At 38.2% G+C, this 20,251-nt stretch overlaps 1 protein-coding gene across 3 annotated transcripts in view; it reads right to left on the bottom strand.

Annotated features, from left to right (window-relative positions):
* The window catches only part of ZNF385D (zinc finger protein 385D), a 684,297-nt gene that overhangs the window by 111,010 nt on the left and 553,036 nt on the right, over positions 1 to 20,251 (bottom strand). For all 3 annotated transcript variants that reach the window (XM_070433332.1, XM_070433334.1, XM_070433333.1), the window contains one exon: positions 8,703 to 8,813. In XM_070433332.1, coding sequence (XP_070289433.1) covers positions 8,703 to 8,813 — 111 coding nt within the window. The remainder of the gene's footprint in view (positions 1 to 8,702; positions 8,814 to 20,251) is intronic.

The raw sequence follows: 20,251 nt of genomic DNA, 5'->3' as shown, positions 1-20,251 counted from the left end.
CATGAAGCCTCCTGGTGATGGATTGCTACAGCATGAGGACATCATGGCACGAGGGCGTGACAACCACATAGGCTTTTATTAGTATAGAATGCCTATATACTACGTCTTATAATCCTTACAACATGTAAGGAATGGCTAGTTTTTATTAATTTTATTTTATTTTATCTTATTTTTTAAATCTTATTTTATTTTATTTTTTATTATTTTTTTAAGGGGGGGGGTCCTGCTGCCCAGCGCGAAGGGGCTCGGGTGCTGTGCACTACCCCCGATGCACAGGCTCAGCGCCCAGAACAAAGTTTTCTTTTCTTTTATTTATTTATTTTTATTTTTAAAATATATTTTATTAATTTTTTACAGAGAGGAAGGGAGAGGAATAGAGAGTTAGAAACATCGATCAGCTGCTTCCTGCACACTCCCTACTGGGGGTGTGCCCGCAACCAAGGTACATGCTCTGGACCGGAATCGAACCTGGAACATTTCAGTCCACAGGCCAACACTCTATCTGAGCCAAACCAGTTAGGGCTTATTTTATTTTATAAATTACCCCAGCCTCCTGTCATAAACATATCTGGGAAACACCTTGTCCTGTTCCTGATGGTGACAGTTGGGACTCAGGTTACATTTACCCCTTTCCCCGATGCTGACCACAGCCCAGCACTAGAGACTGCACTGTCTCTTTCACCCTCTCTCAGTCCTGGGAGAATGTGGCGTTGGCCATGAGCTACAGCAGGCGTCTGTTGGGACCAGGCTTTTAACATCCATTTGTTATCAAGGGAGCAGTCTTAGCAGAATTTCACTTAGAGTCAATAGCCAGCCTTTCCTGACGTTTCCATGGGGACCCGGAGTTTTAGAGCAATTTCAGGGAAAAACATTGGAAAGAAATTGAGGGGCAAAAAATACGGTCACACTGTTCTCACACACACACACCATTTCTAGAAGCAGGGGGCATGGATGAATCACTTCCTCCTCAAGGCCCACGGGTGCAGAGCTGTGTGTGACTTCCTTGGGGTCAGGTGTGACCTAGTTCCTATGCTCAGAATATAGAAAAAATCAGGTTTGAGTCCTTAGTCCACATTACAGACATGCTTTTGTTAGTTACTTGCTGTGTGACCTTGGGGAAGTCACTTAACCTCTCTGGGCCTTGGTTGCCTTATGAAAGTTATTTTGAAAGAGTGCAAATGAGATTGTGTGTGTGAGAGAGAGAGAGAGATTGAGAGAGAGAGAGAGAGAATTTTTCATAGTATGGAAGACAAAGCACTTTAAATAGCTCACACTTACTGTGTGTCCAATGCACTATGCGCCAGATGGCTTTTCTAAGCCCCTTTATGTGTGTTAATCCTTCCAATCTTCAAACAGGTATATAAGGTTGACACTATTCTTCTCCCCCTGTTACAAATGGGAAACTCAGGCATGGGGAGTTAAAGGAACTTGCCCATAGCCATATAGCTAGTGAGGCAGAATTTGAATCCAGGTAATTTCCTCTAGGACCATCAATTACCCAGTTCCCAGTCCCTCCACATCCCGCAGTCAAATTCCTGTCACTAGATAGGTGCTCTATCGTGGGGTGTTCAGCTTCCCCATAGCCTGGGCCAAGTGTCCTTCAAAGATATTCACCTGAGCCCTAGTTGGTTTGGCTCAATGGATAGAGCGTCGGCCTGCGAACTGAAAGGTCCCAGGTTTGATTCCAGTCAAAGGCACATGCCCGGGTTGTGGGCTTGATCCCCAGTGGGGGACTTGCAGGAGGCAGTCGATCCATGATTCCCTCTCATCATGGATGTTTCTATCTCTCTCTCCCTCTTCCTTCCTTGCTGAAATCAATAAAAATATATTTAAAAAAACACACAAATGTATTATTCCACCTCCATGTAGTAAAGAGTATACTAGTACAATGTTTTTTGTGTTTTTTTTTAAAAAGCTATTCACCCAAAGTATTTTACCTTGTAGTTACTACAAATAATGCTTGTCTGTGACTTCAAACTTTGCAAACTTAAGACTCATCAAGAGGTTTTATTGTTTGTTTGTTTGTTTCTGTTTTTAAAGCGGAAGCTTAGGCACTTCCCTGAGATGCTGATCAGTAAGCACACCAGTCGGGCTCAACTGAAGATAACAGAAGTCACTCTTGCTACTTGAAGCTAAAGGGGAATTAGTTCAAAGTCAAAGAGAAGGGAAGCAAACACTAGGAGAGGGGTCCTTAGGTATAGCAGCCAGAGAAGCCACACTTGGTGCCTAGACCCATGGCAGCACCGTCCCTAGCTCAGAGCACACACGGCATCCTATGGGACAGAACTCCAACATCAACAGGTGGCGTCTCCAAGCTGGTGCCATACCTCTGCCTTCCACGGGCCTTTCAGTCCATCATCAGCTCCTCTGGGATATGGGAACATGGTAAGACCAGAGAGAATCCTGGGGCTCCAGCAGATGGTCTCACTTATTTTGCTGTAAATGGACTCATGATCAGAAGAGATGTTGGCTTTGGGAAAAATTAACACTGTACTAGTATTTAGTGACATGAGTCTCCAATGCCAAACTCCAGAGGCTGTGCCATTCCATTTCAAAGTTTCTTATAATCCGACAGTGGTTATATTTCAGCCAATAACCATCCTGCTTGTCCTTGGTGCTTTTGAATGTCAAGTGAACTAATGATTGTGGGACCTGTAAGTTCAATGAAGACTCAAGGACACACAGTCAATCAAGAGATGACAGATCTAGACCACAAGTAGTTTACTTCCTGATCCAATGACTTCCCTACCATCCCACATGGCTTCCCTATACGCCATTTTAGGTTTGGGGTTAAATGCATATCTTCCATGCATACATTTTTATTAACCTTTCTCCTAGGATAGATAAGAAAATGCTGAAATCTGGACAATGATAATATCTATGAACTCTCCTGCACATGTTTTGAGACTGCAGACCCTGCTAGACACACATGAGGACATAGAAAATTGCAATAAAGGCCTTGAAAATGGAATGTATAATTTGGTACAAAACATGCAGTTTAAAAAGCATAATAGGATAGAAGATGCAACAATCCCTTCATAAAGGGAATTTAGAAAATTTAAAAAAATGTAGAAATAAGTAAAAGAATAGTTCTCCCACTCCAATACAATCACATTAGTTTTTGTTTTTCTCTCCATCTAAGTAGTATTTCCTTTAAATATCAGAACCCCATCCCCCAAATATATGTTGATTTAAACATGTAAAAGATGTGTCTTAAGACATGAGGTTAAGAAACTTTAATTATCTAATTTGGTCATTTGGTAGGAAAAAAAAGATTCTTCATATTCATCCTTATAGTGCCACATTTGGTTATGGATGTCATGACAGAGATGTGAATTACATTCAGATATATTGCTTAGTTTCACTACATTTCTGGGTTGTAAAATGCAGAACAGGAACAATGATGTCTATGTCATAACACCATTGGCAATGAAGCGATTCTATGGGTGATGATCCCAAGGATCCCCCGTTAGAGGGGTCAGAAGCCTCTAAACAATGGGATCCCCTAATGAGATTTATCCCAGTCCCCTGAACTAATCAATGCTTGACAGTCCTGACTCCTAAAGGACATGTGGCTACTGTATTATAGTTCAGTAACTTGAGTTTATATTTAATTTTCATGGTGCTTAGGACCGAACTCTGGGTGTGACTGAATCTGACTGAAGCCATTGGAGGGCCCTCCTGCGTCCTTTGATGAAGCCCAGCCTGGACTGGGAATGACTTTCCACAGCAGCTCTGCCTGCATCCCATCAGTTCCACCGAGAAAGAGGCCTCATGCCCTCTCTCTGAGACAGCCTGACGGGGCAGGAAGCACACAGGTCCCCATTCATGCCTTCGCTGCAGGATCCGCTGGAACTTCAGGATGGACTTGCTGGCCTACCTGGACCAGATGAGGCAGTGACATCCGAGAAGTGGACAATGACCCTGTGAGGCCTTGTATAAATCTCCCACACTCTCCACGCTTCAGTTTCCACATGTGAAATTGGCAGAAGTTTTCTTCTGTCTCTAACATATTATGAAATGCTATTGTTAAGAGGTAAATCATAGTGACTCTTAGATGCTACTATGTTATGATTCCTTAGTTTGGGGTCTGAGATCTTATTTTCCATTCTATAAACAGTCATTGAGTAATCATTCTCCACCTCGCTTAATCCTACATCCACGCCAGCCCTGCTAAAAGTTGTCTTTCAAAGGCATACTTAATAACTTGCCTAGGCCAATGTTAATTTATGCTTATTTTAGAATGCTGATAACACAACTGGGCAAATTACAACCTTTCAGTCTTTAATTGGCAGCTTTTTGCATAATTCCATGTGTGTTTCATATAAATCTTGAGAATAGTTTTTTTTTTTTTCTTTCAAAGAACAGCCTACATCAGGAGAAGGCAATCTGATTTAAACTACATACAAAATAATGTGGGATTTTAAAAAGATATCTGCAAGGCCAAAAATGGAAAATGAACTATACAGGAAACAGGTACAGCATAACACCAAACTACAAAGTTTATATTATAAAGGGTTAAAAAAATAAATAAAAGCTTAGAGGAAAAGGAAATTGAATTTTCATGATGCAGAGATGAAAAGAACTACAAACTATTATTTTCACTGGAAAGGGAAAAAGCTTTGAAATGTAAAAAGGTTCATAAGGCAAAAATACTTTCCTACATGATAGAGGATTCGACCAAGCACACAAGGGAATTCCAATGTTGCTTTTCCAAAAAGAGTCTAGATTTAAGAATGGAAACAGGAAGATAAATTCCAGATTTACCAGAAAAGAACAAAGAGGCGGTTGTATTGGGACTATAATGTCTTTTCTTGAGGTTAAAATGATCCAATATGATATATATGTGTGTATATATATATATATATATCTGTATTTTCCCTTTATTTAAAGATTATTTTCTTATATGTGAATGAACAGATAATCAATCCAATTGATCTTGGTGTTCAGTTTTAAATATTATATAAAATTAATAGTTATGGATATGACTGGGTCAATAAGTAAATAAAACTAATATTTCCAGCACATTAGTTCCCTTTATTGACATAATAATGCTACAGAGATATTTTTAAAGTCTCTGAAGGGGTTTCTACTCCTGCATTTCAATTTTGCAGTAATTATGTTTTGCTTATAAATCACAGTTAAAATGTTGCTATGTCATTTATAAACTCAATTATATTGGGTCTTCCAATTTTTTTAAAACTTCAATTTTAAAAATTAGCACTGCATAATGAATTTACATTCAAGTTCTAGATAAGGAAAAATGTGAGGGCAGTGAATTCACATGCGTTCAGTTTATACAGACCCACAAAACTGGACTGAGTGATTATCTGATGAATTCAGGTGGTTATAAAATCCAATTCAAACCTAAATCAGACATCTGCATGACTATCTGTGCTAGGCAGAACAATGGTATTTATTAATGACATTAATCCCTGGAAATGATGAATATGTTATATTACATGGCAAAGGGGATTAAGTTAGCAGATGACATTTGGTTGCTAATCAGTTGAGTTTAAAATAGAAAAATGACCATAGATTAAACAGGTGGGCCCACTGTGATCACAACGGCCCCTAATCATGGCAAAGGGAAGCGGAAGAGTAATAGAGAAAAGACTCGGTCAGTCATGCTGGCTTTGAAGATTGAAGGGAATCATGAGCCAAGGAAACAGGGCAGCCTCCAGAAACTAGAAAAGAAAGGCAAGGAACTGATTGCTCCTCTACAGTCTACAGAAGGAAGACTACACCTTGATTTTAGCCCAGTGAGACCCATGTCTGACTTCTCACCTCCAGACCTATACAATAATACATCTGTGTGGTGTTTTTCTAAAACCACTAGGTTTGTGATAATTTGTTTGCATAAGCAATAGAAGATTAATACAGTAATCATGTTGTGAATGGTCATGCCTGCAATTGCTTAATTATGACCCAGGTTGAGAATGAAAAGCAATTATCCCTAATAAATACATATTGATTCCTCTAGCATCTTGAAACTTTATTAGCAAAATAAATTGCTATTCTTTCTTACCATGGAAATAAAATTAAATTTTAGAAAAGAAGTATGATAATGTTCTTTGTATTGCATTATGCTAATAATCATATATGAAAAATATATGTATTGTCTAATGCATACCTGACAATATTTCTAAAGTCTTTAAACATGACCTTGATTAACATCTATTGAATAAGAAATAAAAAAGAAAAAGAAAGAAAAGAAATAACTGTCTGAAAGTGGTGAGGGATCCATCACTGGGGATAATCAACCAAAAGAGCTAGCCCAGATGTGGCAGATGGTTTTCCTAATACAGAGGAAAATATTGGCAATGAAAGTGTTGGCAGGAGGTTATTTTTAAGTAGCTCTCAACAGATGAGTAAAATATCAGTCTGATTTAAGAAGAAAGGGAACCAATAAGAAGCCGCTTAAAATCATAATCACAAAACTATCTGATTGTTCACTAAGAGTTTACAAATTATCAAAACTGCTTGGCCCGTGTGGTTCAGTGGTTGAGCATCAACCTATGAAACTGGAGTTCACAGTTCGATTCCAGGTCAGGGCACATGCCCGGGTTGCGGGCTCGATCCCCAGTGGGGGGCATGCAGGAGGCAGCTGATTAAGGATCCTTTCTTATTGATGTTTCTATCTCTCTCTCCCTCACTCTTCCTCTCTGAAATCAATAAAAAATATATTTAGTAAAAAACTGATCAAAATTGCAATTACAGTTGACCCTTGAACAACACGAAGGTTAGGGGAGCCAATGCCCTGCAGAGTTGAAATTTGTGTATAACTTTGACTTCCCTAAAACTACTAATAGCCTACTGATGACTGGAAGCCTTACTGATAACATAAACAGTTGATTGATACATATTTTACATGTTGTCTGTATTACATACTGTATCCTTATAGTAATAAAGTAAGCTAGAGAAAAATGTTAATAAGAAAATCATAAGGCAGAGAAAAATGTATATACAGTAATGTACATATATTTATTTAAAAAAATCCATGTAAAGTGGATCCACGCTGTTCAAACCTGTGTTGTTCAAGGATCAACGGTATTGAGTTCAGAACTCTTATTTATATGTCAGACTCCTCCTTTTCATTTTTTTTACAATAGCTGGAAGAGATTACTATGTAATATTGATCCCTTGAAAATACTATTGCTTAACAAATTAAACTATAGTAAATTTCTTAAAATTCAAACCAATGTGCTCAGTCTTAAAAAACACACAATACAACTAAACAAAAGCCATCCCTCCAAGTCAAATGCAGTATGTTTAGTGTATTGTTTTATAGCAGCAAATACCTTCCAGATGCTGTGCAGAACCCACTCTTCTCTTTTTTCAGCCAACAGAGGGAATGATATAAAATTACCTGATGATTGTGCTGCACTGGTAGGTATGAGTTCATAGGACAGGAGTGATCTTTATACAAAATGAAATGTGTTCACAGAAGAAAAAAGCCACTCTAGTTATGTCCCATCTATTTCCTGTGCCCGATTATCTGCTATCCTCGCCACCGAGCATCTAAGGGAGCTGGTTGCCAGGGAGATTAAATACTAGATGGCCAAACATTCTCTAGAACCCAGATCTGTTGGTCATCTCCACAGTGCATAGCAACTGAGGGGCAAGATGCTGACACCTTGGAGGGGCCATTTTGATAGGATGAGGTTCTGTATTTGCTTAGGCAGTGGTCGGCAAACTCATTAGTCAACAGAGCCCAATATCAACAGTACAACGATTGAAATTTCTTTTGAGAGCCAAATTTTTTAAACTTAAACTATATAGGTAGGTACATTGTTATTAACTTAATTAGAGTACTCCTAAGGCTTAGGAAGAGCCACTCTCAAGGGGCCAAAGAGCCGCATTTGGCTCGCGAGCCACAGTTTGCCGACCACTGGTTAGAGTATCCACAAAGTGGTCAATTCCTATTCCTACCAAACCAACATTCCTGTTCTTTTCTGTATTTCTCAGAACCAACTCCACACCGAAGCAGGTTGCTAGGAGCAGTATTTTTCACGTTGGCCACGAGCCGAAATTAACTTCATGGTGATGAACCAAGAGTCTTCCCTAATCCTTAGGAACGGTGTGAATGATGCAAATAACTCTGTGAATAATTTGCAAAGCACTGGTCACTCTACAATTGTCTAACATCTGCCATGTTCTCCACTTCAGTTTTATTTATTAGGGGCTTTGAGGTCTTTAGGACGCCTGTTAAAGTGATAATACTTCTAGGAGAGTAAACTGAGGGCTCTAGCACAAAAATAATTAAGGACACAAGACTGATCTGAAACTGAGTACCACCAAGGCAGGCGAATAGAATTTACAAAGCCAAAATCTTGACCTTGAAATATAATTTGGTATCTATCTTATTTCAGAGATGTAATTTATTGGAAACCTCACTGGTCCTGTATTTGACTATTCCCCAAAAGGAAAGCTTATAACCTACACTTAGCATTCTCAAGAGACTAAAACAATACCATTAAACAGGAAGTATAGTATAAGATTATATATGTGAGTTTTTTCCTGAGTAAACAACCAAACATAATATAATAAACTCCAAAATTAAAGCATATAAGGAGTTAAAATATTATCTCTGAATTTTGGCATGTTCCATTATTGGAGGAAAAATGTTTAAGAAATCTCTTCCGCAAGATCAGAACAGCATAATACATTTTTTTTTACTGCACACTAAATGATAAACTTACATCAGAATTAAATCTCAACTGGCAAATGTTGCATGATATGATTTGCTTTCTTCGATGAGGAAGAGGAACCCCGAATGTATGATTTATTACAGCTTTCTGAATCGGGTCCATCTGTAATGAGAAAAAAAATACAACAAATAGAAATAAAGCTTGTCAGTTCCATTGGAATGTTGCCTACTTCATTAAAAAGCCAATCTGTACAGCTTCAATCTACTGCTCACATTATAAAAAACATTTTTTTAAAGAAATGGCATTTCCACTTTGTCGAAAAATAGAAAACAATAAAACTCAAAGCTCACTATGATAAGGGAATAATAAATGTACCCATTATAGTCTGCATACTAAATGTTTTTCTCACTTAGGATTAACAATTGTCTCAGTTTGATAATCCTAAAATATAATTAAAGGTTTATCAAAACTCAAGTTATTATAAATGCCAGCAATCTTACACAGAAGTTTGTTTGCACCGTTGGCCTAAATGGACTTCAAAATAGACTTGGTCAGAGGATCAGGTCTGAAAATAAACGATGCACCATTATCTAATCTTATGCTATGTTTTATATCTTTTCTACCTCAAGAATATAGTATATAATTCCTGCTTTCTAAGAATTCAAATATATAGAGCTATCAATGCAATCAATAACAAATTATTGATTCCCTAATACATACTGATATTCTATGGATTCATTATTTGAGGTTCAAAGAGTTTGGCCACATATCAGTTATCTCACTCCATCCCATTTCCCAGGACAGGACAAGTGACACCAAATATATAATATCAATAATCCAGCTTTAATAAAACATGTCTCCTCATCAAGCTCTGTCCTACAGTGCAAGTTAGTGGTTCTCAACTATTAGAGTCAGGTCAAATTTTTGATCTGCTTCTTACTATATGTACAACTTCTTTGCTAATCTGTGTCTGTTAAGGTTGTTATGAGGTTTAAAAGTGATAATTCATGAAATTAACAGCACAGTCAATGCTGGGCACATTAAGAAGTCAATAAATGTTGGCTATTACAGATTCTCCATTGTAGTACATGTGAGATCAAGGTTAACATGAGCCTCACACTCCTTTTGTCATTCTTGGCATACTATCCATATCTCATGTGGTCAAAAAAAAACACTCAACATTTCAAAATGATTTAAATGTCACACATGTAGCCATGACTTCTGGTGAATGCTTGCGAACTTTGGAACCCTTTTTTTTCAAATGGCATTAAAAAAATAAATATGCTTATTTATTTTTAGAGAGAGGAAGGGGTAGAGAAACATTGATCTGTTGCCTTCAGTACCCACCCCAAATGTGGACCAAACCCACAACCTAGATATGTGCCTTGACTGGGAATTGAACACGTGACCTTGAACTGACAGTGTACAGGATAACACTCCAGCCAACTGAGCCAGACCGGCCAAGGATGGAATTCTTAACTCTCACCAGATACAAAGTTCTTATGAGAGTGACCCCAATGGGTTGAAATATTTCAGACATGACTTGACAGACACACATCAAAATTAAGAATGGGCCTGTGAAATAATGCTCTAATATTCACCTGTGATACACTGTAGTTTGTTAACTACCCTAAACAAGTCATTGATAAATCCCACCTCCTTTTGTGTATTTCAAATCATCAGAACCAGTTGACTCATGGGCTCTTCTCACTGGTAGGTAGGAGGAAGTTCCTATCTATAGTTACAACTATTAGGTTACCTAGGTACTCTTAATGTACTTTTCTAAATAGCAGCAATAGAAATAGTAGCACTCAGCATTTATTAAGTGCCTTCTATATATTAAATCCTAGGCAAGGTGATTTATATATTAAACAGTTACAATAATAAAAACAAAACAAAAAAGTCATGGGTGTAACCATTTTTATCTTCCACGGTCACTTTAAATGTTTTTATCTTATGTGAATCCTTGCCTAGATTCTGAATGAAATTCAGCTATATGATTTTTCTGGTCACTTCCAGTATGAACAAATTCTAGCATCTTCCCCCACCCCTTATTAGTGATTTCAAACATATTTTCTTTTTAACCAGTTTTATTTAGATACTAGAGGCCCTGTGTATGAAATTTGTGTGTGTTGGGGGGGTTCCCCTCAGCCCAGCCTACACCCTCTCCAATCTGGGACCCCTTGGGAGATGTCCAACTGCTGGTATGGGCCTAAACCGGCAGTCAGACATCCTTCTCACAATCCTGGACTACTGGCTCCTAATCACTCACCTGCCTGTCTACCTGGTCACCTCTAACACCCTCCCCCCGCCCCCCCGCCTGCCTGATTGCCCCTCACAGCCCCCCTGCCGGCCTGGTTGCCCCACACAAGCCTGCTTGTTCAGTCCTTTGGTCGTCCTTCACTAACCCCCCTGTCGGCCTGGTCATAGACCGCCATCTTGTGAGGGCATGAGGGTTAATTTGCATATCGCCTCTTCATTATATAGGATAACTTACATACAATAACATTCACCAATGCTAACTGTAGAATTGGCTGAGATTTGACCAATATGTACAGTAATACTAATTATCACATAGGACATTTCATTACCTGGAAAGGTTCTCTTCTGCTCCTCTATGGTCAATCCCTTTCTCTCACCTGAGTCTTTGAAACCTCTGTTTTCCTTTCTGTCACTATATTTTTGCCTTTTCTCAAAGTTCATATAAGGGGAATCGTACAACATGTGGTCTTTTGTGTCTGGCATCTTTCATTAAGCGTAATGCTTTCAAGAATGAACCATGTTGTTGCATGTATCAGTAGCTTATTCCTTTTTATTCCCTTTTATTCCTTTTTATATGGTATTTCCATATAAAGAAATACCACAATGTGCTTATCCATTTGTCAGCTGATGAACCTCTGAATTGTTTCTGGTGAATTCCATAATCTTTTTAAGTCTCAATGCATATCTAAAGCGCATTCCTAAATTCAGTTCATCAATTTAATACAAACATTAAAATTAATTCAAAGTTATAGTCTCTTTTCTGTAAATTGAACCTATCATCAAATAGTAGTTTGAAAGGCAATAGGAAATGGTACAGGATTTCTCTCTCCCCTCCCCTTTCACACACACACACACACACACGCACGCACAAACACACACGCTTCTCCAAGTCCCCCAACCCAACTAAGCTTCTTCTAAACCTTTGTCAGCCCATATCACCCCTATTTTTTCAGACCCAAAATGGACAGTGGGCAGAGCCTGAGAAAGCCAACAGCCACAGAGATGTGTGACTCTGTTTCAACAGCCTTCATTCTACTTTTCAAGATCCCTCTATATTACCTTAAACATGCCATCACAATGCTGCCATGACAACAAATATGGAGACCACTGGGGGATAATTTCCCTTTTTAGCCAACAGGTAAAGAAAATAAAATGCAGAAAGAGGTCACTGACTTAGAGGTAGTTACCTTGTTATGTTATATTGCATCTGTTCTGTACATAAAGGAGGCCCATTTCTACCAGGGAATAAGGTGAATTATGCCTATAACCCACTTGGGAATACTGAAGTCCACTTGTAATAATACTATGAAATAAAAATGAACTACACATTTATATTAAATATGCTCTCTGAAATGTAGTACAGAGTTTTTATCATATATTGGCGAGCAGCATATTATTTTGATCTTTCAGTAGCACTGTGGAAGCAGTGACTACATTCATTCCAAGTTTGTGTGGGAGGCATTTTGGAACTAGACACCATGCAAATGTGGCATATTCTCCAGGTTTAATTCTTTTGTTTGAATTGAATGATGATCTGATCACTGTGACTATAAAAGCAAATTTCACAATGCAAAGTCCTGTATTCTTCTTCGGAGACAATTTCATTTCCCAGTGTACTTACAAAAAAGGCACCTAACTAAGTTCTATTTTAAAGATGAATTCACAAACTAGAGTTACACCAACACAAGTATTTATCTTTTATCATTTTAGGAATCTAGTACAAAATGATATGTTTAATGCCTTCATTAATTAACATAAATCATATCATATTCACCTCTCTACTACATTCATCTATAAATACATGTAAAACCATTTACAACTAAAAATTTGGAAGGGGCAAAAATCTAACTAATAACCAGTTCTGTTGTTAAATAGTTAATTAAATGAATCTACATGATATGTAACTAAAAGTAGTGTATACTATCAACTCAGGAGCACACACACAGCCACTTTGATCACTTTGTTTACACATACCATTATTTATCATTATGATCAAACATTTTGTTCAAAAACAAAGTGATATATGTTGGTCCCCCCATGAACAAAATAGGAGTGATCTGTCAAAACAATCATACCTTACTATGTGTATGCACATTATCATTAGTTTTTCTACAAAACCAGTCTCTAGAGATGCCAATAAGTGTAGACAAGAATAAAGGGAGGGTGTCAAAATAAGTTGTAGGAAACCTAGGTATAACAACCTGGACATTCACAGTGCACAATAAAATATTAAGTTCTCTGAGATGCCCCACAATAAAAAAATGTTTTAAATAAATAATTTCTAAAATAATATAACTAGAGTGCTCATTGTTTGGTTTTTAAATTTAGCATCCCTGTTTCTATGCATGCAGTTTAGAATATAGATAATAAGAAAAATGAAATCATTACAAAAATAAGAATAAAATGTAAAGCCTTCAGTAGAAAAGTAAAGGCACTAAACTAAAAATGTAATAGATAGAAATCAGATCCATAAAAGCTTTGGTACATTTCACCTATTCCAGGCAGCACTGAATTAAAAACTGATAGAAATGGTAAAATATACATGGTATTTTAATCCATATTTAACTAATTTCTAAAGTGGGAGATTTCGAAAGCTAAATTCTCTAAATACAATACCTAATCTCCCAAAGCAAGCAAACAAACAAAAGCAAAGAATGATTCTGTACCTATTAATATGCATACCCAAACCCTAGACAAAAAATCAATTTCAAACTCAGCCTATGGCCTAATTTAAAGCCAAATGACTATGTTCTTCTAGATTTCAGGCTTAAGGATCTTTGCATTTTTATCTAGGCCCTGCTTTTCCCTCTCCTCCCCTCTGGGCATTCTGCTAAATTGATTTGTAAATAAGTGTGCAAGGCACAGCCTTGGGTAGAACAGCCACAGCTCAAGGTTCCCTTCCCTAGGATGTCTGCTTTATTATCACAGAGGACCTGGCTTAACCCTGAGTTCACAATTCCTGCTCTAAGAGAACTGCTCTCTTTAGGTTCCTATTATTATTGTGGCTTTCAGTTTTAAATTCAAAGAATAAAAACTTAAATGGCAGGAAGTTTAGAAGTCCAGAAATATAAAGGTTATCTCCTCCAGCTGGCATTTCTACGTAACAATGGCAAGTAAAAACTTTAAAGGTTATACTTGAGGGCACTTACAGTTTTTTGGTATGTCTTTTTGTATGTTTATAAGCATTATTTCTACCTTAGCAACTTACTGAGGAGCTCCCATTGATCCTTGCCTAAAATCATACAACTAGTAAGTGCTGTGATATCCATTGTCCTGGATATTTGTGACCCATTAGTATTAAGTGGCACTAAGTAGAGACCCTGGTAGATTTAGTACTTCAACTATTAATTAGTAAAATTTGTGTTTATATGACTTACATTCGCACATTAGAAAACACTAATGAGACATCCTATATAATAAAAGGCTAATATGCAAATTGACTGAAAGGTGGAAGGACCAGTCGCTATGACGCTCACTGACCACCAGGGGGAAGACGCTCAACGCAGGGGGAGCGCCGTTCAGCCAGAAGCCGGGCTCATGGCTGGTGAGCGCAGTGGCAGTAGCGGCAGCCTCTCCAGCCTCCAGGGCAGTGCTAAGGATGTCTGATTGACTGACTGATCAGTCAGACATCCCCCGAGGGCTCCTGGACTGTGAGAGGGTGCAGGCCAGGCTGAAGGACCCCCTGAGTGCACGAATTTTGTACACCAGGCCTCTAGTTCCCAATCCATTCCTGCTGCAAATTTGTCCATTTGAAAATTTCTGTCATTTTTCTTTATTTTTTTATATGGACTTATAACTTACATACAAAAAAGCATACACGTCTTAAGTGTATCATTAGTTGCATTTTAACATGTGCATCGTCTCATGTTATCACCATCCCCAAAAAGATATAGGATGTGTTCTGTAATTTAGATATTCCCTGGTCCTGCTTTTGCCCAGTCAATACCCTCCAGTGATCACTACCATTGTAAGATTATCAAAAGAGATTATTTTTTTCTGCTTTTGTACATCATAAAATGTAATTTGCACAGTATGCATTCTTGGGTGTACGTATGGCTTCTTTCATTCAGCATTGTGTTTGTATTTCTGTCCACTGTCAGTGCTGTATAGTATTCTATTGCATGATCATACCAGGACTGTTTGCCAACTTTACAGTTGATGGAGATCTGGGTTTTCTGTTTGAATCTATTATGAGTAAAATTACTGTAAATATTTGTGAGTATGGGTTTTGTTGGACATCGCAGTCATTTCTCTGAGGTATATAACTAGGAATTAAATGTCTAGGTAGGGTATGCTTTAATAGAGACTACCACAGAGTTTTGCAAAATGGTTGTTATAATGCTACAGTGCAATTCTGCCATTAACTACCTGGAGTTAGTGCAGTCTCCACAGGTCACATTCACAGTCTCCACCAAGACTGTCCTCACTTTAGAATCTAGCCACAAGTCCAGAGTCTCCAAGTCACCTGCACTTCTGACAAACTGCCAATTTGAGGGTTTTCATGACTCCTGAAGGTCAGTAAGTTGCTAGAATGACTAACAGAACCCAAGCAAGCACGATATTTACAACTACAGTTTCATTATAAAGGCTATAAATAAAAGAGAACCAGCCAAATGAAGAGACCAATAGGGTGATGTCTGGAAAAATCCAGAATGTGAAGCTTCCATATCCTCTCCCCACAGAATCAAGACATCTTATCAGGACGCATTACAGTCCCAACATCTTCCCAATCAAGAAGTTCACCCAAGCCTTGCTGTCCAGAGTTTTTATTGGGGTTTTATGACATAGGCATGATTAATTGATTAATTGGTCACATGACTGACCTCAATCTTCAGCCCCTTTCACATCCTTGGAGGCCATAAGGACATTTTCTACTCTAAGCCCTACCCTCTAATCACTAGTGACTGGCCCCTGTGCTGAGGCATTCATCAACATAAACTCAGGCATGTTCCAAGGTGTGAGTGATTAACAAAGACACTCTTACCACTCAGGAAACTCCAAGATTTCAGAGGTTACCTCCCAGGAACTGAGAATGAAGAGTCAAATTATTATACAACAGTTGTGTATCCTTATACTTCTCAATGCATACTTTCATTACATAGCTGTAAGCATAAAATAGAATATTTTCCTTTTCTTCCATTCAACAGTGGATTGGAAGTATACTTTTATTTAACTTCAGGTTTATATTTACCAATTAAATGGTAGCATACTGCTTCACAAAATGGTTGTACCACCATTTACTGAGCCATTTCTCTGCCACTGCAGACTGAGCTTGTCACAATGTTAAATTGCACTGCACAGATCATCTTTTTGGGTGTAACTTTTTTCTAAGAACCATAGCATCTTACAGCTGGGGAAAAAATCCCAGTGATCACATTTTCCCTTTCATTCTATAGACAAGGCCACGGAAGCCCAAAGAGATGAATTATTCTACTAAAGAAATGGGCAAGAAACCAACTCACCACTTCCTAGTTCTAGGTTCTTGCCGCTATGATATATGACTCTAAGACTGACCCTTCTCTTTCCCCCTAAATAAGAGTAGCAAATGGTTAATATCTACTCTAAAATCTGTCTGCTCTTATTTGCTAGCTGTTTTATTTTCATGTTTCTATGCCTCTCTGAAGTGGAGTGATAATCACTGTTGGGTTGTGGTCAATAATGAAATGTACACAATGTACACAGATCCCGGCATTGTCTGACATAGAAAGCACTAAAAACTGCAACTGTGTCTGCTATTATTATTTCACAATAATAACAGTAAACATCACCATTCCTTTTCAGAGGCAGAAAACAATAACTAATTTCAGGTGAGTGCTTAGATGTGTGAGGCAGGCCCGGGACCCATTGTTCTTCATAGCCAGCAATTAGCATAATGGCTCACACATATCAAAGACTTAACAGATGTCTGTTGAGCTGCTAAATAAATCAAAGCCCCAAGTCAAAACATAATAGTGTCTGAATGGTATTAACAATAGCAGTGGGAAAATCTGATCTACAAGGAATCTTTAGGCCTAGGAGGTGAAGAGAGCTTATTAAGAACCAAAGGCAAGTAGGAGATGACTCCAGGATACAATATGGGACAAAGGATATAGACCAGTGGTTCTCAGCCTTCCTAATGCCGCGACCCTTTAATACAGTTCCTCATGTTGTGGTGACCCCCAAACATAAAATTATTTTCGTTGCTACTTCTTAACTGTAATTTTGCTACTGTTATGAATCGTAATGTAAATATCTGATATGCAGGATGTATTTTCATTGTTACAAATTGAACATAATTAAAGCATAGTGATTCATCATAAAAACAATATGTAATTATATATGTGTTTTCCGATGGTCTTAGGTGACCCCTGTGAAAGGGTTGTTCAACCCCCAAAGGGGTCGCGACCCACAGGTTGAAAACCGCTGATATAGACACTGGGAATAAAATCTACAACTGCAAGCCACCAAGCAGTACTTTCATATTATCTATGGTCATCTAAGCAAATGGTTAATGGACTCTCTTTACACTTTGTATGCCAACATCAGACGATTTTTCCACCAGGCATCTTCTTTTTTATTATTATTAAGGTATTAAATATGTATCCTTATTCCCCCTTTACCCGCCCCCCCCCCTCCCACTCCCCCACTCATGCTTTCATTCCCCTGGTGTCTGTGTGCATTGGTTATGCTTATATGAATGCATACAAGTCCTTTGGTTGATCTCTCCCTCTTACCCCCACCCTCAAAGGCTAACAGACACACTGGTCCCCTAATCAGTTAAAGAGAAGTCTATCTTGTTCATAAAGCCAGTGCTTGAGCTTAAATATGCAAAGGCATGCCCTGGCTGGTTTGGCTCACTGGATAGAGCATCAGCCTGGGGACTGAAGGGTCCCAGGTTCGATTCCGGTCAAGGGCATGTACCTTGGTTGCAGTCACATCCCCAGTAGGGGTTGTGCAGGAGGCCGCTGATCGATGCTTCTCTCTCATCGATGTTTCTAACTCTCTATCCCTCTCCCTTCCTCTCTGTAAAAAATCAATAAAATATATTTAAAAAATATGCAAAGGCATTTGAATGCTCACCAAGTAGTCAGGACATGTCCACGTGTAAGAGACATTTCACTGTGGGTAGCTTTCTGCCATGGCTATTTCCCCTAATGTTCTATGAGGCGGATAATCAAGTGAAACACAGAAAGTTCAAAGTGAAGGATGGATAAGCTTGAGGGAATCCTAAGACAGCATTTTTCTTAGAATGATTTATGCATTCAAGGAAAGTGCATTTAACCAAGGTAGTGAGGCCCTGTCAGGGATTGCCCACAGATACCTGCACTCCAAGATTTTTAAGTGAATAGACAGAACTGTTACCAATACAATTTCTCAGTCATAGAAAATTAATCCGTATCCCCCTTTTGTGCCCCCCCCCCCCCACACACACACATGCACTTTTAGAAATCATCTATTTGTGGTTATTTTTAGTGGGTAGGAGCTGTTTCACCTTGGCTCATATCCCTAGTAGTTCTCATTCCTTCCCCTGATTCAGTGAGCACTAAATATATATTTAAATTTTATTGAAATTTCTCACTTTATAAGTGAGAAAATCTATACCCCCAGGTGAATATAAAGTTCAGAATAAAAGGATAAAAGGTGAATTCATTCTATTGGTGAGCTTCCTTTTTCTGCAACAATAGCCAAAAAGATAATAATATGTTTCCTTAAAAAGAATGAATGTTGCCTGATCATACTAATATCATCCCGCGAAGAAGATGCCAGTATTTAATTTGGATGGACACTTTAGAAACCTTTTTTCATCAGCATTACTGGGACTTAATTTGACTCAAAAGTTTTGATCGGAGTTCTGTTTCTGGGGACTTAAACAGCAAAATCTCTATTTTAAAGACAATGAATGCCTGTGGTGCCTGCCTGTGTAAGAAGAGAGGTTTCTCAATTCTCATCAGGCCCGACTCTGAATAAGGTGTACGGTGATTAAACCCAACAACTCCAGAACTGGGATTCCATTTACATGGAGAACAAGGCACTGACTGAGCAGGAGAAGAAATTCCAAAAATCCCTGCTATTAGCAGCTGTACCGGAAGTCCACAAACACATCTGGTTCCTGAGCAGGTCACTGAAATTGTGGGACAGGTGCTAAAACCCACTGCACTCTGCGATGAAAAGAACGGTAAGGACAAAATATTTGTGTATCTACATCACTGATGGTAAATTAAAGATTTGCTCTTATTCTGAAATCACTCACTGTCCTTTCTACTTTTCTGTTGTGAAACTCCTTCCTTTTTTCAAATCATGTTGCTATCACATGGGTTAATGGATTGAAACAATTAAAATGTGAAAGTGCTATGTTAATTGGCCTTTTAACATTTCCCTTTTAATATTTTAAGCCTGTATTAGTTTCCTAGGGCTGCTGTACAAAAAGTATGTCAAACTTGGTGGGTTAGAACAACAGAAATTCATTATCTCACTGTTTGGGAGGTGAGAAGTTGGAAATCAAGTTGTTGGCAATCCAATGCTCTGTAAGGAGAAGGATCCTTGCCTATCTCTAGCTTCTGCTGGTTTACCATAGATACACCCCACCCCAATCTTCCATCTTTATGTTGCATTCTTCTGAAGTGTGTTGGTATCTGTGTCCAAATTTCTAATTTTTGTAAGGACACCACTCATATTGGATTATGGACCACTCTCCTGAATTCATTTTAACTCGATAACCTCTGTAAAGAGCCTATTTCCAAATAAGGTCTCATTCTAATGTATTACAGGTTAGGACTACCACATACCATTTTGGGGGGGGGGGGACACAATTCAAGCCATAATAAATGGAATGGACAATATAAAAATCTAGAAACCACTGGGAAATATCACTTAGGCAGTAATTCTAGGATTTCTTGCTTAGAGATGAAATACAAATTAAAATAAGTTTACTTGTTTTAGTGGCAAAAACTAAAGGGAAAGTCTGAACAACCCATGTAGCACTGAGACAATTCTTTGCCCACCTTTTCCTTAACATATTCACTTTTAGCCTCAAAGAGTTTTGTGATCCCCGAGAGTCTGGGAAGAAGAAACAAGTTCAGGGAACTGAAATGTACATGGAGATGACAACGGAATTGAAAGAAGGAGTGTAGATCATTACCAGTGAGCCTGTAAATAATTTAGATGAGGTACGTTTGAAACATCACAAATTCAAAGCTATAAATTCTATAGAACAATTAAACAATGGCACATTGGAATGAGCTATGTGAGTGATTATTCTAATTTAATTATTTGGTAAATTAGAAAAGACATAAAGTCGGGGCTACATATTTTGGATTGTATTTTCTTTCGCTCCTTTGCTTGTTTGTTTCTTTGTTTGA

Source organism: Myotis yumanensis, unplaced genomic scaffold, assembly GCF_028538775.1.
Source record: "Myotis yumanensis isolate MYYU_CA2020_CCGP unplaced genomic scaffold, mMyoYum1.0.hap1 SCAF_14, whole genome shotgun sequence".
Lineage (NCBI taxonomy): Eukaryota > Metazoa > Chordata > Mammalia > Chiroptera > Vespertilionidae > Myotis > Myotis yumanensis.
Note: the sequence above shows the minus strand (reverse complement) of the source record. Positions and strands in the feature narration are given on the sequence as shown.